This window comes from Acartia tonsa, chromosome 2 (assembly GCF_053477335.1).
Source record: "Acartia tonsa isolate MP-2025a chromosome 2, ASM5347733v1, whole genome shotgun sequence".
In the NCBI taxonomy this organism is placed as follows: Eukaryota; Metazoa; Arthropoda; class Copepoda; order Calanoida; family Acartiidae; genus Acartia; species Acartia tonsa.
In genome coordinates, this window is record NC_137261.1 from 28,165,621 (window position 1) to 28,189,654 (window position 24,034).

The following is a 24,034-nucleotide window of genomic DNA, read 5'->3' on the forward strand; positions in this document are numbered from 1 at the left end:
GATTTTAAGCCAACAAATAAGAGAACCTGATTATATATAACTATTTGTACTAGTTTGATTTAAAGTCGAATTTCCCTTTTATAAAAATATAAAGAAAGTAAGATATTACAGACCCTTGCCTGAAATTCCAGAGGAAAATTATCCTGAACAAGTTTACAGGTAAAAAGTGTTCACTTATGTCTGTCCATCAGTCCATCCATAATGCTATGGGCGAAATTTGATTCTCGGCTGCTATTGAAGATAGACAGCTGAAATTTTTAGTGAAGATTCCTATTAAATAATATGTGCATATACTCTATACATTATTTTGTCCGTCTGTCTGTCGTTCATGCTTAAAAAGACAATATTCTTATTATTTTATTTCTTAAAGGCATCAGTTTTCATAAAAAAACTAATCTTGTTCCCCAAAATGTTTCCTTGTTAAAGTTTTTTAAAATTTATTTTAGTATAACTGGTGGGGAAGTGAATAATAATCTGGACGTGTCTCTTCAGCAACTCAGTAACTCTAGCAGGATCTATCAGTCTCTACAGGTAAATTCTTATATTGTTTCGTCTGGTGTTTTTTGGTTTCAGGACAAACGCAGAAGTCCCAAACGTCAGAGTGGACAACACAGGAGTGTTAAAATATTAAGTTAATCAAGTATTTCTTTACAGGTTAGGTTAGGTTAAGATATGAATATACAAATAAGCCCACCGCAGGGGTTAAGCATTTAAAACCTATAAGATAGTTTAAAATAGGTTAGGTTAAGTTTCCACTCCAAAGTTTGGGACTCCTGTGTTTGTCCTAGGACCGTTGTTTTGATTATATTGGTTTCATGTAAGGGAATGAGATACAAACATAATATTAGAAATGTCAGTGTTCGGACCTAGTAGTTATGGAGTAGGATGAGTAGGTAGTTTTGTATATTCTTTCAGACCAGCTCGAGCACCACGTTCAAGCATATTGATACGTTTGTTGTTTTTTACTTTAGGTCAGGTTATGTTATTTTTGGTAGCAAAGTTAGGGCAACCTGCGGGGGTTTGGCATAGAAGAAAAAACTGGCCCTCCCCCCACTCTTAATTATTTCAAAAATGTGACAGGGGGTTCATTGCTTGTTCGATTAGCACTTTGAGGGAAATCACAGGATGACTTGAATTTAAAAGGCCCTCGAACCACTCACCTACAGAACTACCTGTTTGAAAATTCTGATTTTATTTAAAGTAAATCGTTTGTAGCATTCCTATGCCTCGTGTTCAAATTTAACACTTTTATTATTTTTAGCCGATCCGAGCCAAAGAGACTCCTGTTTACTTGGAACTGTTAAATTCAGGTGTGTTTTTAGTCAGGGAGGGAGGGGACATTGGGCTCTTTATAATATCTGTACTTATACATCCAGCGTTGTGGAGCCGGAGCCGCCATATTTTGCCGGAGCCGTTATTTTTATTCAAAAACGGCTCCGGGTTAGCTAAAAAAAGAGATTTTTTATTAATTATAATTTGATAAATCTGTTGTGTCGTGTGTAAATGCCCCTTTTAAGATGTTCAAGTCCATTTTTATCAAAAATTGAACTTTTATAACCTTTAAAAGTCAAAAATAGAATTGGCAAAAAATATGCAGAGCCGGAGCCGCACCAAAATCAAACGGCTCTGCAACGCTGATTACATCCCTTATCCCAAGCCCCTAAGCTGAGATTGTCATTTATGACGGTGACTTAATTTTGGACACCTGCCATACTCGGCGAGGGTGAGGTAATAAAGAGTAGCTTCAATGAAACATCGGGACAAGTCGAGTCATAATGTACTTGATAGCCCTAGTGGCATAGGCGTCCAAGGGGGGGGGGGGGTAATGGGGCGATTACCCCCCCCCCATTTAAAATTTACCCCTACCCTGGGTGTGCCGTAGGCACCCCCAACCATTTAGGAGGGGGTGTTTGGGGGGGTAAATACCCCCCCAAAATAAAAAATCTCTAATAAAAAAAAATTTTGCAAGCTTCGCGCGCATTTTTAATACTATATATTTAATAAAATTTAAATTACCCCCCCCAAAAAATTTTACCCCGGGGGTAAATTTTGGGGGGGGGTAAACTAAATTTACCCCTGCCAACAGATTTCAGGGGGGGGTAATTACCCCCCCCCATACAAATTTTACCCCCGGGGTAAAAATTTTGGGGGGGTTAAAAAAAATTTGCGGCGCGCTTCGCGCGCCATTTTACCCCCCCCCCAAAAAAAAACGAATTACCCCCCCCTTTAAAAATTTTTACCCCCCCCAAAATAAAAAGCTTGGAAGCCCCTGCCTAGTGGTTATACAAAAAAGGTGTCTTCATACTTTCTGACTAAGAAACAAAGGCTCTACACATACACAATCTATAATACAAAGTAGAACGATGTCTGTCTGTCTGTCTATCTGTTTGTTTGTACCGAAGGATCTTGCTAACTGCTGAATCGATCGGGTTCTCCTTTACAGGGTAGCTTCTCATAGGTCCCGGGAAGGTTTATAACTATTTTCTTGGGGGATGGGACACTCCCCTCCCCCCCAACAAAAAATAATCTTTTAAATCTAAAATACGAAAAATTAAACCTCTTTGGCAAAACTCCTAGAGGCTAGGGGCGAAACCGCTAGTATATATATATTGCAGGAGACAGGCGCACAACTGACGGAAGAAAAGTTTCTGGATCTATAGATTTGTCACCAATATCAACAGTTTATCCAGGAAACCCATTAAAATTTTTCTGCCCTGAGGGGAGAGTTAGCTAATTCTTCTACTTTAATATATAGGTAAACGACAGACGGACGGACGGACATTTGGAATTATAGAGTAGCTTCGCTACTAAAAACCGTACTAGTTTATATAATAGGATATGATCATTTATTAAAAAGCTACATTTTTACAACTTTTCACACTATTAATGTTTTTTAATGGAAACTTTTTTAGGAGTAACAGGCAAGAAAAAGGTATGTTTCATTAAGTATCTCATAATTCTAAAGACGCAAAAAATACCACATAAAGTATATTCTTTAAAGTTCTGTGTTAGCGTTTAGTCAAATGCGCTTATTAAGTCAAATTGTTCATAATTTTGACAATTTCATATATATACAGGGTGCACCACATAAATCCGGACTTTTTCTTATTTTTAAACAAATAAACATAAAATCGTCAATTTTAAAGATTTTATTGAATTTTAAAAACTGGTAAGCAACTTAGGTATATGACTATTAGATTATTAAATAAAATCGCCGCCAACCTCAATCACCGCCTATACCCGCCCCCTGAACCGCCCACCGACCCTGGTCACCATGTCCATGTTTAAGCAGGCGAAGTTCTCCATGATAGGAGCAATGAGAGAGGTCGTTTTGGTATGGGCGCGTCTATTGGTTCATGCTTTAATGGCGCTCCAGGCCCAAAAGTCCATTGAATTAACATCGGGGCTGCTGGGAGGCCATTTCTCCTTGAAGAGTGAGTAACAGCAGGATCCAAATTAACCCATCTTTAAAGCTACCCTTTGACACGGGGGCTCTCATTTGGGCCACAGTTAAGCTAGAACAACGTTTTATACCTTTTTAAAAATGGCACAAAGATTAAGATAGGGTTATCAGCGCAATACATAGTCTAAAACGAGTTTCAAGGTTCCATATGGGCCCTTGAAGTCAAGAACCGAGAAATTTTCAAGATTTTTGACGTTTTTGACATCTTAAAATCTACCACGATCCACTTTGTCGGAGTACTACAGCCAAGTCAGCTGGGATAGAGAGCTCTAGTCTTTTTTAGTGTTTTCACTAGGTATCTGATAGTATCTCCAGCAAGTTTCATTAGTCCATCTTACCTACAGATGGGCTGAGGTCAGATTTAGTAGGCCCAAGTCATAAATCCACGGTAATTTATCTGCGCAATTCGAATCTGCCTTGTTGAACATATGCGCGGCCAGCTCGGCGTACACGTCCTCCATCGTCCAAAGATTTTCATGGGCAAAATGGTCATTACCTAAGTTTTTTTATAGTGGGGTCAAACGTCCTGATTGGTCAAGTAGTTTAGGCGCTATGGCCGTTGAAAAAAAGTCCGGATTTATGTGGCGCACCCTGTATATATTTGGTCAAAATTAAAAACAGTTTGACTTAATACGCGCGCACATTTGACTAAATGCTAAAACACAACTTTATGGAAAATACATGAAAAAAAATTATCCTCTTTTTCAAAAAGCTTCTTGCGACGGAAACATCATATCATATGTCATAAAAGGCACATTAAAGATAAAATTTGGTGCTAGTAAGGGTAATATCAGGTATTAATAAAAGAAAAAAAAATTGAGTTGAAAAGTTACATCTTAATTTTAGATATAAACAATTTCAAGAGCGTTTCTTAGCATGGATCTAAAGGGATAAGGCAATGGCCAATAATTTTATATTCATTCCCAATGATAATGCACAAAATTACCTCTTGTATAGATTACAATTAAAGGTAGAAACATATGGACACACAAATTGATGAACTAACCAATCAAAATTCATAAAAAGTCCCCAAAGTTTTAAGCCAACTAATAAGAAAATGTTATAATAAAACTTTGAGGGACTATCATAAGAAACAGCTCAATGACACCTCCCTCTGTGATTTCTAAGCGTATTACATATTCTGATCTGATTACGAGCTACCTACAATTTACCCACCTTTTTCATCAAATTAAATTTGATTATTTCCTCATATGAACTAAATTAATCTTTAAAAAACTTTTCTTTCCTTAATTTTACTTTTCAAAAAGAGAAAAAAATGTAAATGTAAAAAGTTTGCAAAACCAAATCAACTAGAAATAAATAAATGAAAAGAATTTTCGTATTACATTAATATAAGTTTAGATTAGTTTTACTTTTTGTCCAATTATTAGTTGAAAACTTTGTCAACATTTGTATTGAGTATAATTGTTTTCTTGTTCCTGGTTTACTAAATCATCAGCGTCAATATCCTCTACAAGACTTATACAGTGAGAAGCATACAAGCTCAATTTGGCAATTTCTTAGTCTTAACTGTTCAAATGTCGACATTTACTTATAGATGATTGATATAGGGGGGGGGGGGGGGGATGTAATGCAACTTTTTGAATGATTTTTGTACATTATTTGGTATTAAAATGATACTCTTTGCATTTTGTAGCTTCTAACAGCCGTTTTTAGTTGGTTCTAGCTGTTAAGCATCAAATCAAATCATTTTTAAAAAATTAATTTGTATTATTATCGAAAATTTTGCCCGAACAAAAGCCCTAAAACGACTGAGCCGGCAGCCGTTGCTTTTCCAACTTCTTATTCGATTTAGGGAAAATAGACCTACCAAGGATTACTCATGCCAAGTTTTATAACGAAATTCGGGAAGTGCCATTTGCGCATTGATTACGAGATGGTTGCATTATAACCATCCCCTTTTATCCATTTATTAGCATGAGTTTTCCGTGGCGATTCTTTTATATTAGATACTGGGATTTCGGGAACTTTACTTTATATTCCTGTATCCCTTTTTACTTTTCACAGTTGGGCCCGCTTCCAGGCCTTAATCTGTCGGTTGGGGGGGGGGGGGGGGGTGGTACCGTGTGGAGGGGCCAACTCCAACCTTCCCATTAGTTAAGGGTTAAACTTAAACAAAATTTAAAAACTTTTCAATTTACATTTTCTATACCTAAGTATTTTCCTGTCCTTGATTTCCAAGAAAAGGAAAAAAACTTTAAAAAGTTCATTACATAACTGAAAAGGTATATTTATTTCAAAATAAGTACATTTTTTACTTCAGTATAGTTATTTCTGTACTTTATTGTAAAGCGTTTGGGGTTTATTTTAGGAACAAGAGAAATATTTGGCTTATCGAGGCAACAGTACTTCTTCAAGAAAAGTTTCAGATGCAGGTAGCTAAAACATTTAAGAAGTGAAGCGGCTTTACAATTAGGACGTGTACGTCACTCTATTTATTATTTATTTAAAAATTTTAAACGATTAAACATGCGACTTTTGAAGCTTTGTGCCAATTATTGTTGTTAATCTTTTGAATTTCAGTATTAGATCATAGCTTTTATCGCATTTACAACGATAATGTATTACTGTATGATTTTTTATGCTGTAATTAAATTTATACATTTTCGTTTAAAATACGACAAAAAAAACGTATGGCATTTTTGTAATATTTCACATACGCGAACAGATTTTTAAATCCAAGACTTTGTCAATATATGATCACAGAGCAAAATTTGAAGTTGTGCCATGTGATCTTATATTGTCAGAACATTTGAAATATCCAATTCAACGGGATATTGATCAATAATACGATAAATAACTATTATTGAACTGTTTTTTCTTGATTTAGAGCGTGCCAAACTAGCGGATGAGACACCAATAAGGTTTTTCTCTACTGGTCTAGCTGTGCTCAGCAGAAGATTTTCTGTCTTAAGTTCAAGGTATACTTTAGTATTCATTCTCAAAGACAAGCATAATGGTTTAATAGTTTAGTTTAGGGAATTAATAACTGTATGTCCTCACTCCGTGGACCCTGAGCTGACTTTCAGTTGGGTCTTAGAATATCGGCCAATAGCGTCGTGAATATTATCACAGCCAATTCGCTACGAAAGAGCAGAAAGCAATTTGCTAGCAGTCAAAAATTTTTCAGTTAAGTCAGGTTTTAAAATATTTATCCTGGAAAATAGTTTAACCTTCACCCTCCTCCTTCCATACATGTTATTGTTGAATATAAAAATTAACTAATAATTCTTTATTTTTCAGGGTTGCTTCAATGGCTTCGTACTCAAGTTTTAAGAGAAAAGAAACAAGTAAGTGAAATATAAATACAAATGGCATATAAGGGGGGGGGGGGTTAATGCAACCATCTCGTAATCAATGTATAAATGGTACTTAGAATTAAATTTTTGATCTGAAATTTTGTATGAGTAATCCTTGGTAGGTCTTTTTCCCTAAATCAAACAAAAAGTTGAAAGAGTAACGGCATTTTATATCTATGCATTTGGTTATAATTTAGAACACTTTGACTTAATAAGAGCATTTCACTACAATTAAGCACCCAACTTTAAGGAATTACGCGAAAAAAATGACCTGTTCTGTGCCTGATTAGGTTTGATGTTTAAAAGAAAAAATAAATCTTTTAAATAAAGGTAAGTTCATTGTTCAATGTCAACCTTGCCTCCTAAACTGTATTTAGCAAATTCTTCTATTTTGGACAGACATCCAGTGCATTGATCTAATTATTTTAATTCAGATAATCTAGAGGAGTCTTTACAACTTATTACAGACCAGGACAACTTGAGTGCATCAAGTCGTGAAGGAACAGGATTTTAGTTATTAATTTTGACAAAAATCAAGAAGGAGAAACTTGTGCATGACGTCTAGTCAACAAGTCTGTCTGTCTGGCTCTCCTAGATATTTTTTTTACCTATGGAGTTTTGTTTTGGAATTCTTTTATTTTTGTTACTAGCAGTCAGTTCCTTTAAGTAAAACTTCAATGTTTATAATTCCAATACCTGTAAAACATTATTCTATTATATAAAGTAGTAAGCTTTTTTTGTCTGTAGCTTAAGATTTGATAACTACTGAAGCTAGTTAATTTTTGGTTTTATGCTATTTTCCTTCCTAGTTAAATTTTAAAAGCGAATAGCTCCTTTGTTGTCAAAATTCATTGTGGACAATATTATAATTGGTGGGCAGTGTCGAACAATTTCATTAAAATTTTCTTTCTTCCTGTCAAAATTTATGCACGCAACTAAAAATAACCCAAATCCTGAAATTTAGAAGCGAGCTTGTCAGTGAAGCCCAAGTCTGCCAGTAAAGAAAATAATCATGAGAAAGAAGATTTAGACGATGATGTTTTTGATACTAGTAACCTTGTTTAAGTATTAGAAAAAATTCGCTATTCATATTTTTGCTTGATATTGTTGTTTGTCGTCTTATTTTGCCCTGAACTGAAATTCTTTTCATAGAATTATAAAACTTGGGCCAATTTTAAATTCTGAGCCAAGACTGTGTAATACTTATGATGTTTAACATTCCTTCTGCTGCTTCTGCTTTGTATGACTGCAAACTAAAATATGAGGGAAATGCATTGGCCCTGTAAATAGCGTAACTTAATGTTTTTCGGACCGATATCGGTCTACGCATGTAATGCTGATTTTTTAATTACTTATATATTGAAATTTTCCAGCAATTTAGGACAAATGCAGAACTTTAAATTAAAATATACGATAAAAGGTAAGAAAAAAAGTGATCTATACTTTGTATTTAAATTTTAACTTTTAGTATCTGTGATATCCCGCTGATTTTACTGTATATGTATCTTTTATGCAAGTTTTATCAATAAAATATTAAAGTATTTAATTGATTTTATTAATCTATGAATAGCAAATCAGCTTTTTTAATATTTTAAATTTGGCCAGTGTCTATAATTTTTCCTAGATTTGAAGGAAAAACATTTCTAAATATTTGGTTTGACCGACTAATGTTATTGTTAATTTCGTAGTTGCTACAGTTTCGTCAATTATTGGCAGCTTATAATAACGAAATAAATTCGGGGGGAAAATCACCAAACCTATCCGTGTTTTTCAGGTGTCGTTGGGGGGCAACACATCGTAAAATCCAAGACCTCTCCATTTGTTCCCCAAATAGTATTTTAGATTTATTTCGATTGTTGGTCATACCTTATTCCTGAATTATTTCACTTGGTTGAATAGGTTTATTTGTACAAAAGGAATCTTAGATATTTACCTAGAAAATTAATCCTATTTTATAAATATTCAGATTTTTTTCTGTAGCTTAAGAATAAAGACGATAGAGTTCTCCATTTTATGGAAGCTTTTAATAGGTCCCTGGATTGTTATAGGCTATTTAATTATCATTTCTTAGTTTGGTTTTAGGCTATTTTTTTACTTTCCAATCCATACTCTCTTCGAATTCATACATCCTAGAGGCGTGGAGCGCTTCCGCTATTCCAATTCAACGATTTCATAAGAAAAATTTTAATTTTTATTGCTAGTACCGATTATCCTAGGGGATTCGATACCACTCTCCTGATAAATTAACCAATTTTTTAAAAAAAAATTCTTATAATTCCCCAATAAATATTAAAATGAAAATAATTTTACAAATACAACTCATTTTTATTTATTTACAATATTATAACTTTTAAAAATGCATAAATTATCACAAATCTTTTATCAAATACTTTCAAAAAGTCAAAAATGCACTTAATAAGATATTTTTGATGATTATTCTTCATGGAGATGTTGTTTAAATTTGAATGTATATCCTTCTGTCTGTAATGCTCTTTGGTTAACACTCCATCCAACTTCTTCCAATTTCTCCAGTATTTTCTTAGAATCATTCTATAATAGATTATTTTAAGTTTGAAAAACAAAGACATTTAGATATTATTTGTTTCTAATATTAATGGTCCTAGGAAAACGCAAGAGTGTCAAACGACGGAGTGAACAAAGGGGGGGGGGGGGGGTTAATGCAACCATCTCATAATCAATGATCAAATGTCATTTAGAATTCGAATTTCGATCTGAAATTTTGCATGAATAATCCTTGGTAGGTCTATTTTTCCTAAATCGAACAAAAAGTTTGAAAAGTAACGGCTGGCGGCTCAGCCGTTTTGCCATTTTTTGGATATCTTTAAAGCAAATTAGTCACGAAACCTATTTCCACATAATACATTTTGTGGCTTAAAAACCTAATCAAACGGTTATAGCCGGTAGCTGTTGGTACTAGAAATATAAAAAATGGTTATTGCTATCATTTAACATAAATTAAACCAAAAATATGTTTTAAAAAGTTGATTCCTACGCAATTAATGATGAATTTGCCCTAAAAATAGGCAAAAAACGGCTAGACGGCTGAGCCGCCAGACGTTACTTTTCCAACTTTTTGTTCGATTTAGGGAAAATAGACCTACCAAGAATTACTCATGAAAAATTTCAGATCGAAATTCGAATTCTAAGTGCCATTTAATCATTGATTACGAGATGGTTGCATTAAAAAAAACCACTTTAGGAGTGGACAATAAGAGATATAAGTTTTCCGGAATTTTAATGTAGGGAGTAGATTTGAAATCTGCATCAAATTTTAAGGATTTTTTATAAAATTCGTTTTTTTGTATAATTCTTTATCTAAAAGCGGAAATACATTTTAAGTTAATTAATTTTGACCAATAGGATAGTTGGATTTTAAACTACCTGCGCTCTAATTGGTTGAATGATGTACGACATCCAATCAGAGCGCAGATTTTTTAAGTCCACCAATCACGGATGCCAAATTAATTAACTTAATTTGCATTTCCGCTTTTAGATAAAGAATTATACAAAAAATGAATTTTATAAAAAATCTTTAAAATTTGATGCAGATTTCAAATCTACTCCCTACATTAAAATTCCGGAAAACTTATATCTCTTAGTGGACAAACCTATTTTTAACAATTTTTTATAAGCCTAAACCCTGAGGGGGGCTTATTTGTGTATTCAACAGATCTATAGTATAGATGTATATACAGACAACTACCTCCCTTCCTTTTTCAAATACCTTCTTCGTCAGTTTCCAAATTATTTTCTGCTAATTAGCTGTGTTAAAATAAGCGACACCATTGGTTGATTTTCAATGACCCAATAGAAAGGTCGTACAACGTGGTTGCGATGGGGAGATACAGTTATTTAATCCTTTCTCCCTCTAGTGTTTTACTCTAATGTGAATTACTATTTAGTATTTATATCTTAAACTATAGAAATACTTAATTAACTTAATATTTAAGACACTCCTGCCTTTGTCTTGAATCCATTTTATCCCCTTGGTCCGTGTTTTCAAATCTTCTATTAATATCATATGATTTGGAAAAAAAGATAGTTAACAGTACAGGCTCATTTACTAAATCACATAATCATCTCTTGGGGCGGAAGTTGTGCCTTAATAAAATCTGTACACAGTTTTAGACAAATTTCAATGCAGTGTTATTTCCCTTAGAGACTAGAGGCAAAGCTATAGAATCATTTAAATTTACTGACCTCTTTCTGTTTGTCCTGGGAAAATATTGACATCCATGCTTCAATATAAACTTTAATCACATCTCTTGGCAAAGCCTATACAAATATGTTTTAATTGCAATTTAGGGGAGGGGGGGGGGGGGGGTGGTACTTGTTATTTCGTTATGAAACTTGGCATGAGTAATCCTTGGTAGGTATATTTTCACTAAATCGAGAAAAAAAGTTGGAAAAGTAACGACAAACGGCTCAGCTGTTTTTGGGCTATTTTTAGAGCAAAATTATCATTAAATATGTAGGAATGAACTTTTTGAAACATATTTTTGCTCTAACTCATGTGAAATGATAGCTTGAAGTTTTTCCGACAGCTGCGAATTTCTTAAATTTTATTGATGGCTGCCATTAAATGCAGCTTAATAAACAGAGAGCAGCAGCTGAATAAGACTAAAAAATGTCGAGTCCTGCTTTATTAAACAAGCCCCAACAGTTTTATAATAACGTTTCTTTATTCGTTGGCTTAACAACTTTGGGGACTTTTAATTAATTTTGATTGGTATTAGATTGATTGTCCATACGTTTAAACCACTGCACTGATTGTAATCTACAAAAGGGATAATTTTGTGTATTAATAGGGGATGTACATAAAGTAGTCGGTCATTGTCTTATCCCTTTAGATCCCTGAATATCTCTACCTTTTAAAATCCAATAAACTAACACTTTGAACTTACCTCACTATCTTCTTAAGTTTTTATAAAGTATATAACGAACTAACCTTCTCATTAAGAAGAATGAATGAAGTTCCTTTAACTTTAATGGAAACTGTCCTAGGATCTTGAGCCAAGATGGAATCAAACCCAAGGAGGGAGGTGAAGTGATGCAAAGATGCTCCTAACCGAATTCGATTCCTTAACACAAAAAGGGAGGGGGCGGTTGTGACACTTTTTAAAAACCAAAACTACAGGAATTCAACTTAAAAAAGAGTTACAGCACTAAAATTTAGAATGACAGTCGCTTTAAATAGGTACAATGTCGAACTGTGAAGAAAAGTTAGTGAAACCGCCGTTTCCTGCCTAAAAACAATTCGGCGATAGCGGCGGTTCCGCCGTCGTTTCTTCACAGTTCCACATTGTACCTCTTTAAAGCACCTACCATGCCAAATTTCATTGCTCTTTTTTATGTTAAAATACTTTGACTATTAGTTTTGGTTTCAAAAAGTTTCACAACCGCCTCCCCCCTATTTATTTCTGATAAGAAAACCCTAGGTACTTAATTTTAAAATTTCTACCGGATAATACAAGACTGAAATAAAAATGTATTTTTTGGCAAAATGTTCGGATCATGGAAAGTGCGGAATTCGACGTTTTTTCACAGTAGCATTTGATAGGTTATTTTAGGTTAGGTTAGGTTAAGGTTGTTTCTAACCCAGTTGCCCAACAGGGGCTAGAATTAGGAGAAAGGCTACTGTGAAAATACGACGTAGCCCGCTATTTTGTTTTTTTTCCATGATCCAAATGATCTTTACTTTCTGAGTATTTGATCCATTCTTAGCTGCCAAACTCCGTGTATCCTATTTAATTAACAACTTCAAGACTTGTATGTAAGGGGGGTGGGGTTGAAAGCAACCATCTCGTAATCAATGAGTAAATGGCACTTAGAACTCGAAATTTGATCTGAAATTTTGCATGAGTAATCCTTGGCAGGTATATTTTCCCTAAATCAAACAAAAAGTTGGAAAAGTAACGGCTGGCGGCTCAGCCGTTTAGCCGTTTTTTTTTGCCTATTTTCAGGGCAAATTCATCATTAATTACGCAGGAATCAACTTTTTAAAATATATTTTTGATTTAATTCATATTAAATGATAGCAATAACCATTTTGATAACGTTTTGGAGCGTCAAAGGGTATTATGTGGAGATAGGTTTCGTGACTAATTTGCCCTATAGATAGCCAAAAAATGCAAAACGGCTGAGCCGCCATCCGTCAGTCGTTACTTTTCAACTTTTTGTTCGATTTAGGGAAAATAGACCTACCAAGGATTACTCATGCAAAATTTGAGATGAAAATTCGAATTATAAGTGCATTTACTCATTGATTACGAGATGGTTGCATTAAATCCCCCTCCCCCTTATTTTACTTTAGTGGTCTATGTGGAAATGGGTTAAATATTTACCTGAAACTAAACCTTAGTTTTTCCTTTATGTTGCCTTCAGGTATAGATAATATTTGTCCAGTATTCTCGTAACATTCCAGAATGGAATTTAGTCGTCCTTGATTCAATGTGGAGAACTCTAAACTAGTCACTGAAATAGTCAAAATATGTAAAGGCCTGGTATCAAAAAAAGAGAGTCATTTTTTATCGCGTACTTTCCATAAAGTTATGTGTTACCGTTCAGTCTAATTCGCTTATTAAGTCAAACTGTTCTTAATTTTGACCAAATGTACATTGTACATATATGAAATAGCCATAATTCAGAACAGTTTGACTAAATAAGCGCAATTTGATTAAACGAAAACGCACAACTTTACGGAAAATACGTGAAAAAATGACCCTGTTTAAGTTTATCATATAATGAATTGACGGACTGACTGCAAGTTTTATTAAAAGCTTGATTTTCCCAAATAGTGTAAAGAATCTACAACTAAAAAAAGAATAGTTTTATGAACTGAAATAATAGGGTATTTGCCTTGTTAACGACAATTTTTTGATAATTAAGATACACACACGTGACATTTACACACCCACCGACAAACTTTTTTGGTACCTATATATAATAAGTCCCCAAGGACATAGAAATGACAAGAAAGCATTGGATTTTTTGGGGGAATTGGTGGAAGAACTTAACACTAGATGCCTTTTTTTCAAAAAAGACATACAGAGAAACATTATTACCTATGTATATTAAAGATATGCTTAGATTTTAAAAAACAAAATAAAACTAGATGCATTAGAGTAAAACTATAGAGGGGGGAGGGGTTAAATAACTGTATGTCCCCTTCCTGAGAACCCTGTGTCGACTTACAATTGGATCCATGAAAATCAACCAATAGCGTCGGGAATATTAACTCAGCCAAGAAGCTACAAAAGAGCAGAAAGCAATTTGCTAGCAGACAATAAAGGTCTCCAACAGGGGGATCAAGGTAGATGTCTGGTTACACATCTATATTTGTATATTTATCGTAGATACTAACCTGCTTTGTAATTAGCAAAGATATGAAGACAGGTCATCAGTAAAAATATAGGAAATACAAGTCCTGAAATAGATTATTTGGATCTACTGCAGTTCACGGTAAAATATTGCTGGTAAGCAATATTTGCAAAAATCTATGAATTTTAAAGGCTGCTAGCTGCCAAGCGGCTGAACGTAAAGATTATGCCCGCACACTGTTATAAGCGGCATAAGAAGACCTACAAATAATCTGGAATAGCCATAAATCAATAATGCATAATTATCTCGCAGTGCAGAGAAATGCGCGAAAAAGACCTAATTTACGCGTTTTTTCTTCAGTGAAGCTTTCCCTGTGCATAATTGGATCTTGGCTATTCCAGATTATTTGTAGGCCTTCTTATGCCGCCTAAAATGGTGTGCAAGTATGATCTGTACGTTCAGCCGTTTGGCAGATAGCAGCCTTTAAAATTCATAGATTTTTGGAAACATTGCTTACCAGCAATACTTTACCGTGAACTGCAGTAAATCCGATTATTCAATATCATTATCAACATAATTGATTAGCTTGAGATATTCTTGTAACATACCTATGCTAAAAATCCATTTTCTTAAATGATGACTTTTGCATTCACTAAAAGAACAGTCTTATGTAATACCTACCTACGTAAAAGGCGCGTGACAAAAGTTAAGCGTTTATTTTGATAACTAATATATAATCTTATTTTTTTTCTTCCAAAAGCGGGTCATTTTTTCGCGCAATTCCATTAATTTGGGGTTTAGTTGTAGTCAAATGCTGTAATTAAGTCATAGTGTTCTTAATTATAACCAAATGTATAATATTATTAAGAACGTTTTGACTTAATAGGAGCATTTGTCTAGAAGCCAACTTTACGGAATTTCGCGAAAAAATGGCACTTTTTATAGAAACTCACTCACAAGTAGGTACCTACCTACTATAATTAAATTATCAGAGCTATATAAAGTCTACCATGGACCTATCCTTTTAGTAACAAAAATAATACTAAAGAATTCTAAATAATATACTACACCTGGATAGCTAGAAAGCCAAGGCAACATGGTAAGATTAATTAGCAAGGCGATTAGGTTCACCATTGTTTCCTGAGAGCCATCCTTGGCGTTCAAATCCGCCATGTTTCCACTTTTAGCCTGAAATAATATGTGTAAAAGCAGTAAAAAAAAATATATCAACATTTATACTGCAATAAAAAACTAAAATACTTGATGTATGGACATTGTTTAAAAATGGTAAAACAAAAGCAAAGTTGGTATTATATCACATTTATAACTCATGACAGTATCAAACTATCAAAATATGCTTTTGCCCACAAAATTATTACCAGATTCTGTCGCGGCTGCTTTGGTGGCTACTCCAGCCACGCCCACCAAACTAATATTATAACTACTTAACAGTACCTTCAGCCACGCCTACTAATCTGATACCTGATGCTGTGCCACGGCTGCTTTGGTAGCTCCTCCAGCCACGCCCACCAAACTTCTGGACACACTGGCACAGCACAGTACCGGTAAAGTATACTCCTTGCCAAATCTTAATAAAATATATCACAAAAATGTTTTCAAAATGCAAGTTCAGGGTACATTTATATTATAATCTACAAATATAACATTCTGTTTATTTAGGCATGCCTAAATTCATCATTTGATGTTAAAGTTTGGTTAAGGAAAGAATTCTTGTGACAATATGGAATAACCTTAAATATTTAGAGACTTTATATTATTATCATTACAATAAATTCTATGCGTCTATAAGCGAATCAGGGAGGAGACATTGGGTTGTTTATTACACTATTCCCTAAAGTTTTTATTTTTTTCTTATTCGTTGGCCCAACAACTTTGGGGACTTTAATTGAATTTTGATTGGTTGGTTCATGAAGATGAGTTTCCAAACGAATCAACCACTAATTGTATTTTACAGAAGGGGGTAATTTTTCGTATAATCAATGGGGATGAACATCAATTTATCGGCCATTGTCTTATCCCTTTAGATCTCTGTAGGCATATACTAAGACTCTGTATGTAGGTAAATAGCAAATCATCTTTACTTGGGTGTAAGAATCTCTATGAGCATAGCAAGATCATTGAGCACATCTGCAAACAGGCGCCACTTTTTACAATCATAATCCAATTGGGTCCTATAATGTAAATCAGATTAATTTTTCGAAACCTCTAGATACCTATCAAACTTTTTTTTGGCATAACTGGTAAAGTGTTGTTGTCAAGTTCGCGTCTGAACCACACTGCGTCATTCTAGAGACTTTAAAAATGGTAACTTCTGCTGCTATGTTAAGCGCTTGACAATAAGAGAAAGAGTCAGGGGTGGTTGTGGATCATTACCATACAGTTCTGAATTCCAAACAAAGGACGTGTAATCAAAGGGTTCGTTGTCAGGCAAAAGTCTTTAAAATGCAGTTAAAACATATAAACAAAGGAAAGGACATCATATGCAGTCAAAGGGTTCGTTGTCTGTCTGCTGATTGCTTCTTTACCTAACACAAAAAAAAGTGTTTGGACTGAAATGAAGATATTGCTTCCATATACTTGGTTGTTGAACCTGATATTAGAGTGTCATTGACAGCAGCATTGCCATTATGAGGTAAAGAACATCTTAGGTAAAACTATTCACCTACCCAAATCTTGCAGCAAATAGGATACGTCCAATCATACCACAGCCGTCTCTTAGACATTTTCAATAATTCAAATATTGAAGTTTTTAAAATAATGAAAGGAAACTCTTAAAATGAAAAGATTTATGCAACTTTTTAGTATAAGCCACTCTCAATACGACGAAACCCGCTACTTTGCTTTCTTTCCATGGTCTCAAAATTGTATTAAAGTTACTTTAATATGACAACTTTTACAAGGTAGGTATTAATTCTTTTGATGAATTAATGTTTACTTCTTTTTAAAGGCGTATCCAGTTTAGTGTAAGAGGTTTATTAGAAATTCTAGTCTAGTATCCATCAGTTTTCTACTCTTTGCCAACCATTGGTCTTTTCTCATCCATTATCATTTAAAAATACATTAGTGGACCAACAACAATAAACAAAAATAATAAAAAAAATGCATTGATTTACAGGAAGGAAAGGGATATTGGACTGTTTATTATACAGAAACTTTGGGGGCTTTTATTGAATTTTAATTGGTTGGTTCATAAAGTTGAGTATTTAAGGGGGGAGTGGGGGGGGGGGGGCGGGGGGTTAATGCAACCATCTCAATCAATGTATAAATGGCACTTAGAATTCGAATTTTGATCTGAAATTTTGCATGAGTAATCCTTGGTAGGTCTATTTTTCCTAAATCGAACAAAAAGTTGAAAAAGTAACGACTAACAGCTCAGCCGTCTAGCCGTTTTTTGGCTATTTTTAGGGCAAATCTATCATAAATTACGTAAAATCAACATTTTAAGACATATTTTTGCTTTAAATCATGTGAAATGATAAAAAAAATATTTTTTTATAGATTTCAAGTACCAGCAACTACCGGCTACAATCGTTTGAAAACGTTTTGAAGCAGCAAAGAGTATTATGTGGAGGTTTCGTGATTATTTACATAGAAGAAAAGGCAAAAAATAGCTAAACAGCTGAGCTGCCAGCCGTTAGCCGTTACTTTTTGTTCGATTTAGGGAAAAAAGACCTACCAAGGATTACTCATGCAAACTTTCAGATCGAAATTCGATTTCTAAGTGCCATTTATACATTGATTACGAGATGGTTGCATTAACCCCCCCCCCCCCGTTTTAACAACTAACTGTAATCTACAGAAGGCATAATAAAATTATAAGCATTGGGCTATACATTAATTTATCGGTCATTGGCTTATCCCTTAAGATCACTGATTGATTTATATGGTTGTTGAAAATGCCTTAGAAGCCATGTGATAGATGCTGCTAGAGGTGTGGCAGTCTCATCACCAACACCTACACCCTGAAATAGTTAGAGGTATACACTAGAGGGGGAATGGGTTAAATAACTGATGCATGTCTCCTTCCCGAGGACCCTGTGCCGTCATTCAATTGGGTCTTTGAAAATCAACCAATAGCGTCGGGATAATTAACGCAGCCAAGTCGCTAAAAAAGAGCAGAAAGCAATTTGTTAGCAGACGAAAAAAGTCCTTAATAGGGGGATCCAGGTAGTTGTCTGCTTATATATCTATACTACAAATTTATTCTGAAATAAACAAAATTATCTCCTAATAGTCTATTTACTGGTTTTAGTTTTAGGGAAATATTTGAAAAAAGATGTTGTACCGTTGATATAGATCATTTGAATCAGAGACATTTTTATTTAGCACCAATACATGGTGGTAACATCATTAAGACGAGAAAAAAAACTTTAAATTCGAGGAAAAATAGAAAAAGGGGTGGGGGGGTTAATACAACCAACTCGTAATCAATGTATAAATGGCACTTAGAATTCGAATTTCGATCTGAAATTTTTCATGAGTAATCCCTTGGTAGGTCTATTTTCCCTAAATCGAACAAAAGGTTGAAAAAGTAACAGCTCGGCCGTTTGGCTGCTTTTTGGCTATTTTTTGGGCAAATCTGTCATAAATTACGTAGGAATCAACTTTTTGAAACATATTTTTGCTTTATATCATGTGAAATGATTCAAAAAGAAACATTTTTAGATTTCTAGTACCAGTAACTACCGGCTAGAACCGTTTGAAAACGTTTTGGAGCAGCAAAGAATATTATGTGGAGATAGGTTTCGTGATGATTTGTCTTGAAAATAAGTCAAAAAATGACTTAACGGCTGAGCCGCCAGCCGTTACTTTTCCAACTTTTTGTTTGATTTAGGGAAAATAGACCTACCAAGGATTACTCATGAAAAATTTCAGATAGAAATTCGAATTCTAAGTGCCATTTATACATTGATTAAGAGATGGTTGCATTACCCCCCCCCCCCCCTTTACTAAAAGAGCTAACCGTTAGAGACGGATGTACCGACCCTAATTAATTTATAGAAAAGCTTCACTTTTAAAAATCAATAAATCATAAAACCTTTAAAACAGCAGAAGTGGCCAAACTTCCAGAAATACTGCTGGCAAATGCTTGAGCTGTATCCCATCCCTAAATATTAGTACATATTACTTGAAAAATTATCAGGGATCTAAAGGGATAAGACAAAGGCCGATAAATTGATGTAAATCCCCAATGATGACAAACTTAATTACTCTCACTGTTGATTAGAATTTTTGGTTGAAACGTTTGAACACTCAACTTATTGAACCAACCAATCAAAATTTTATAAAATTCCCCAAAGTTGTTGATGCAACGAATAAGAAATTGTTATTATAAAACTTTGGGGCCTAGTGCAATAACCAGCCCAATGTCCCCTCCCTCCGTGACAAATTATAGTATACATACATGCTGCACCCCTATCATCAGGGGCACTGTATTCAAAGGGTTGGATATAGGGCTAAAAACATGGCCTAAAACCATCCCAAATATTAAATCTAAAATTAAAAAAGCCTAAAACATTCCCGGGACCTATGTAAAGCTTCCTTAAGGAGAACTTACCTTATTAGTTTAGTAGTTTTTGTACTCTTAAGCTTTAGACAAAACAAACCTTAGTACTTTATGTAATAGAACTAGCGGCTTCGCCCCTAGCCTCTAGGGGCTTTGTCCCAAGAGGTTTGATCAAACCAATTTTTCGTATTTTAGATTTAAAATAAAAAGAAAAAAAAGTTGTTTTTTTTTGGGGGGGGGTAATTTTTCATTTTTGGGGGGGTTAGGGGTGTCCCACCCCCCAAGAAAATAGTTATAAACCTTCCCGGGAACTATGAGAAGCTACCCTGTAAAGGAGAACCCGATCGGTTCAGCGGTTAGCGAGATCCTAAGCTACAAACAAACAGACAAACACACAAACAGACAGACATCGTTCTACTTTGTATTATAGATATGTAGGTAGCTAGTTAAATCATGCAATAACCTGATAATAAATATAATCGCTAGATACTGAATCTGGATAACCTTCGGGCAGAAACACTGATCTAGTAAAAATCTACTATTTTGGTATTGTTAATTCAGGCATTTGTTAGACATGTCATATTGTTGCGAACTTTGCATTATGATTCCTATAACAAATAGGAACGTACAACTTAAAAATGTAGTTACTCTTACTGAAGTGCGTAGGTCTTTTTCAGCTTTTTGAAAACAGTATTTTTCACTATATAATATGCTACGCCCCTAGAGACCTCTAGGGGCACTTGAAGAGGGAAGAGTTGCATTCCAAAAATACATTTTTATTTAATTTGTCTAATGTCAATGTTGCGTTCAAGTCTCTACGAAAATACGAGAATATTGAAAAATTTTGACTTCTCTTGAGAGGGTGGTGGTACCCTCACCCAAAATAGTTACCTATAAATAATCATAGACCCTAATTGGCTTTTATGGATGTTATTATCCTTTTTTTCAGACATTCACCTGATTTTTGCCCATAAAGAGGATGGACTAATAAGATAACTACTTGATGTTTCAGTCAAATAACCATCAACGTTCTGTTATGTTTATGTAAGATCAACATTAATGCTTTTTGTAATTTTAAATATGAATCTACATATAAAATTTCTTTAGTTGTAGGCTATTAATTTCTAAAATTATATTTCAGGCTTCAATAGGGAATCTTTTATCGGAATTATATTTTCCAACTACTTTATTTGCTTCGCCTCTAGGGGCACTTCAGCTGATTGAGATTGAATTCCACCTTTAATAACTTTTTGGGGGGTGAGGTGGGATTTAACCATTCCATTTTTAATTTGCGGAGATGCGATTTCTCTTGGGAGGGTTGTGATACACTCCCATAAAATAATTTTAAACCTTCCTAAGGACCTAGAGGAAGCTACACTGCATATCAGAAACATCGGTTCAGTGGTTAGCGAGATCCTTAGGTACAAACAGGCACACACAGATCCTGGTACTTTTAAAGAAGAATCGATTATAGTTTGATTTATTTTAAGTTAGTGATCATTTTTTAAACAATAGGGATTTTATGTAAAACATTAGCAAACAACAAAAATATTGTTAAGGGATTACCTACTAGGGACGATAATGCGGTCAAATCTTGAAGTCTTAATTATGAAAAATGTAAGCAGTTAAAGTTTACTATTTCCCTACAATGATATAGCAAACGCGTAATCACAGCTGAAGTTTTCAAGCTGTTATTAACACCCCACCCCCTAAACTATATAATCGGTAATAAAGTGCTATTGAAAACATATATGCCAGACACAATTCACACAGCTATATATCTTGAATTTGAGCCGAGATAATCTTATTTCATATTTAGTTTCTCTGACGCTTAAAAGCAAAGATAGATGTAGAATGTACATCATGACGGGGGAAAAATTGTCGTCTATTTAGGTCAGTTCGTTCATTCAGTAGGAGGCGTGGACTTGGGTTAAAAGAAAACATGAAAAATCTGGTGTAAGATCCAAACAATAGTATCCATTATAGCAAAGCAGGTAAAAACAAAACAGCAAATCTTGGAACATTTCCCTTGCTATAGAGTCGAACATTTTTATCATTCACATGATATTCTTCTATAAAAGTCATCTGAAATAAGATTAAAAAATGACAAAGAAAATCAATAATAGAGTACTAAAACATTTATTTCATCTAAATAAAAACTACGACAATGCATACGGTAATATGTTCACATTATGCCATCCATATAACTTTAATATTTCAATATAATGTGAAATAAAAGAAAGACATCACTTATGAACAACACAAATTGTTTATAACCGATGTTCTGATCGAGTTCTATTGTCTATATAACATAATAAGGATGTTATTATTATTATTATTATTGATCTACTTCTCGTTCTTCATGAGGTGTGTGGGCTCCATGTTGAAGTTGATGGTGTTGCAGAACCAGGTGATGGTGGCACCGGCAGAGACAATACCGACCAACAAGTGCATCATGAACTTAGTCTGGTTCTTGTCATGCACCTACAATCAAAGGAATGGTTAGATCTACAAAGTTAGTTAGTCAATATTAAGGGGTGTATATTACTAGATTCATTTTTTTTATCCCCGGCTACAAAATATTTCATCCCCCCCCCCCCCCAGGAATGGAAAAAATGTTTTCAATACTCCTTAATTATATTTATTTTTATCCTTCCAGCCCCCCCCCCCCCCCCCGCTTTAGCAGGGGATCCCATGCAGAATGTACACCCCGTCACTATTCTAACAAAAGAGATAATTCCATTATGTGTATTTAACTAGTTACGAGATGGTTGCATTACCCCCCCCCCCCCCCCTTAGAATAAAATTATCAGAATAGCGAATAAAACCGCATCATTTCGGCTGGAAAAAAAACTGGTTCTAGGCTACTGAAAAACACTTATCGTATCTTTATACAAACAATTTTCCGTAAATAATCAAATCAAATCTTAGAATTAATTTCATTTTTTTTAGTAAAGAATTAATCTTAAAATTGTTTATTTTACTATCCGCGAAGAACTTGCCTGCTTCCATGGCTCAGTGGGGACACCGATCTCGTCAATGGAAGGCCTGGCATAGTTCTGCAGAGCCTTGCCTCTGAAATTTTAGATGCATATTAATGGATTGGATACAGTTATCCTTGGTAGAATGTAAAGGAGTGACTAAAAATGCTCAAGTATTTCTTTAAAAAAATAGTAACAATGACGTGTACAGCAATTGACTATTACATTAGTCTCCTAATTCTTATACTAACATTTTCTTGTTCGTTGGCTTAACAACCTTTGAGACTTTAAAATTCAATTTTGATTAGTTGGTTCATTCAGTTGAGTGTCCAAAAGTTACAACTACCAATTGTAATCTACAAAAGTGGTAATTTTGGGTATCATGCATTGGGGATGTACAATACATTGTACATCAATTCATCGGCCATTGTGAAGAATCGTCAATATATTTATACCTGACTTGCTGGGTCAGAACGGATCTGGTGGCGAGAAGTCCTCTGATCATTTTCACGTCTGAAATTTTGTATACATCAATTAAATATCATTACATAAGATTATCATAAAAGTATCACAACAGTTTTACATTATAAACTCGAAGCAATAATGTCAAATTTTATCAATAAATGTAAAATAAAATTGAATTTTAAAAGAAATAGGGTAAAGCGGGGCGATCTCGGTTTTGAGGTGAAGTCGGTATTTTTTTGACCACCTTCATTAAATGACATTTTTCTCCATGTTCTAATCGACTGACAGAAAAAAAAACATAAAATCAAATTTGTTCCTTATTAAATTGCCTACAAAAAAGTATAAAATGAAATTTTTGTGAGATGAATTTTTAGGGTACTTATTGGGTCTTAAAGTCGGACGACAAAAAATTTTTTTTTCGATTTTTTTGCTTCGGTCGGAAAAACGGCAAGTTGGACAAAAACTGGTAAGAGCTAGAGCTTAGACGTCTTCAGGGGACTTATTAAGAATCTAATAGGCTATCCATTTCCGTTTAAAACTTTAAAAAAGCTTGTATAGTTTTTTCTTAAATCGACTTAAAGTGAAGCGGGGCGAATTCGGTTTTTTCACTTTTTATACTAACTTTTTCAATTTTATATAAAAAAGTGAAATTTTCGAGAAAAAAAGTCAAATTTCTTGTACTTAGAAAAAAATTTATTTTTTTTGTAGAAAAAATTGTCCGATCTTCATAATTTTTTTTGTGAATGCTCTTTATTACATTTAGCAACTTTAACCTTTAGGGCGTGCTGTAATTAAATCAATATGTCATAGGTTTTTTGAAGCTGGAAAATCGACCACAGATTTTGCCAAACTTTTCTCTTTTTTTCAACTTGATTTTTTTAGGAAATTTTGCTAATAGAACTAATTTTTTTTTAGCCAAATCTATTCAAAATTGCCT

At 34.2% G+C, this 24,034-nt stretch overlaps 3 protein-coding genes across 9 annotated transcripts in view; 1 reads left to right on the forward strand and 2 right to left on the reverse strand.

The window, feature by feature from the left end:
• Positions 1 to 8,329, forward strand: part of LOC145308593 (uncharacterized) — a 46,695-nt gene extending 38,366 nt beyond the window's left edge. For 6 of the 7 annotated variants that reach the window (XM_080150280.1, XM_080150281.1, XM_080150279.1 and 3 more), the window contains 10 exons: positions 110 to 159; positions 447 to 531; positions 1,262 to 1,310; positions 2,616 to 2,688; positions 2,911 to 2,932; positions 5,796 to 5,859; positions 6,315 to 6,405; positions 6,728 to 6,774; positions 7,218 to 7,281; positions 7,746 to 8,329. In XM_080150280.1, coding sequence (XP_080006406.1) covers positions 110 to 159; positions 447 to 531; positions 1,262 to 1,310; positions 2,616 to 2,688; positions 2,911 to 2,932; positions 5,796 to 5,859; positions 6,315 to 6,405; positions 6,728 to 6,774; positions 7,218 to 7,281; positions 7,746 to 7,848 — 648 coding nt within the window. In that variant the 3' untranslated portion in view covers positions 7,849 to 8,329. The remainder of the gene's footprint in view (positions 1 to 109; positions 160 to 446; positions 532 to 1,261; positions 1,311 to 2,615; positions 2,689 to 2,910; positions 2,933 to 5,795; positions 5,860 to 6,314; positions 6,406 to 6,727; positions 6,775 to 7,217; positions 7,282 to 7,745) is intronic. The other variant, XR_013876430.1, reaches the window with a different exon arrangement.
• A 767-nt stretch (positions 8,330 to 9,096) lies between these two features.
• On the reverse strand, positions 9,097 to 21,742 carry LOC145308680 (RUS family member 1). Its single transcript, XM_080150287.1, has 14 exons — positions 21,680 to 21,742; positions 20,609 to 20,682; positions 20,115 to 20,175; positions 19,184 to 19,252; positions 18,046 to 18,107; positions 16,812 to 16,859; positions 16,227 to 16,316; positions 15,607 to 15,712; positions 15,195 to 15,312; positions 14,168 to 14,230; positions 13,149 to 13,278; positions 11,753 to 11,885; positions 11,005 to 11,079; positions 9,097 to 9,333 (listed from the first exon to the last, which is right to left on the reverse strand). Exons 1-14 carry the CDS (start codon positions 21,734 to 21,736, stop codon positions 9,217 to 9,219), a joined length of 1,203 nt encoding a protein of 400 aa, XP_080006413.1. The 5' UTR covers positions 21,737 to 21,742; the 3' UTR covers positions 9,097 to 9,216.
• Positions 21,743 to 21,774: 32 nt separating this feature from the next.
• On the reverse strand, positions 21,775 to 23,236 carry LOC145308712 (uncharacterized). Its single transcript, XM_080150289.1, has 3 exons — positions 23,088 to 23,236; positions 22,654 to 22,726; positions 21,775 to 22,135 (listed from the first exon to the last, which is right to left on the reverse strand). Exons 1-3 carry the CDS (start codon positions 23,135 to 23,137, stop codon positions 21,998 to 22,000), a joined length of 261 nt encoding a protein of 86 aa, XP_080006415.1. The 5' UTR covers positions 23,138 to 23,236; the 3' UTR covers positions 21,775 to 21,997.
• Positions 23,237 to 24,034: the final 798 nt, after the last annotated feature.

Coding starts and splice junctions, on each gene's coding strand:
- LOC145308680 (XM_080150287.1), bottom strand. CDS start 21,736: ATGACTTTTATAGAAGAATATCATGTGAATGATAAAAATGTTCGACTC. Junction 20,176..20,608: donor TCTTTATGGGCAAAAATCAG/GTGAATGTCTGA, acceptor GATTTTTACTAG/ATCAGTGTTTCTGCCCGAAG. Junction 11,080..11,752: donor TCATTCTTCTTAATGAGAAG/GTTAGTTCGTTA, acceptor ATATTTGTATAG/GCTTTGCCAAGAGATGTGAT.
- LOC145308712 (XM_080150289.1), bottom strand. CDS start 23,137: ATGATCAGAGGACTTCTCGCCACCAGATCCGTTCTGACCCAGCAAGTC. Junction 22,727..23,087: donor GTTCTGACCCAGCAAGTCAG/GTATAAATATAT, acceptor CTAAAATTTCAG/AGGCAAGGCTCTGCAGAACT. Junction 22,136..22,653: donor CCACTGAGCCATGGAAGCAG/GCAAGTTCTTCG, acceptor CTTTGATTGTAG/GTGCATGACAAGAACCAGAC.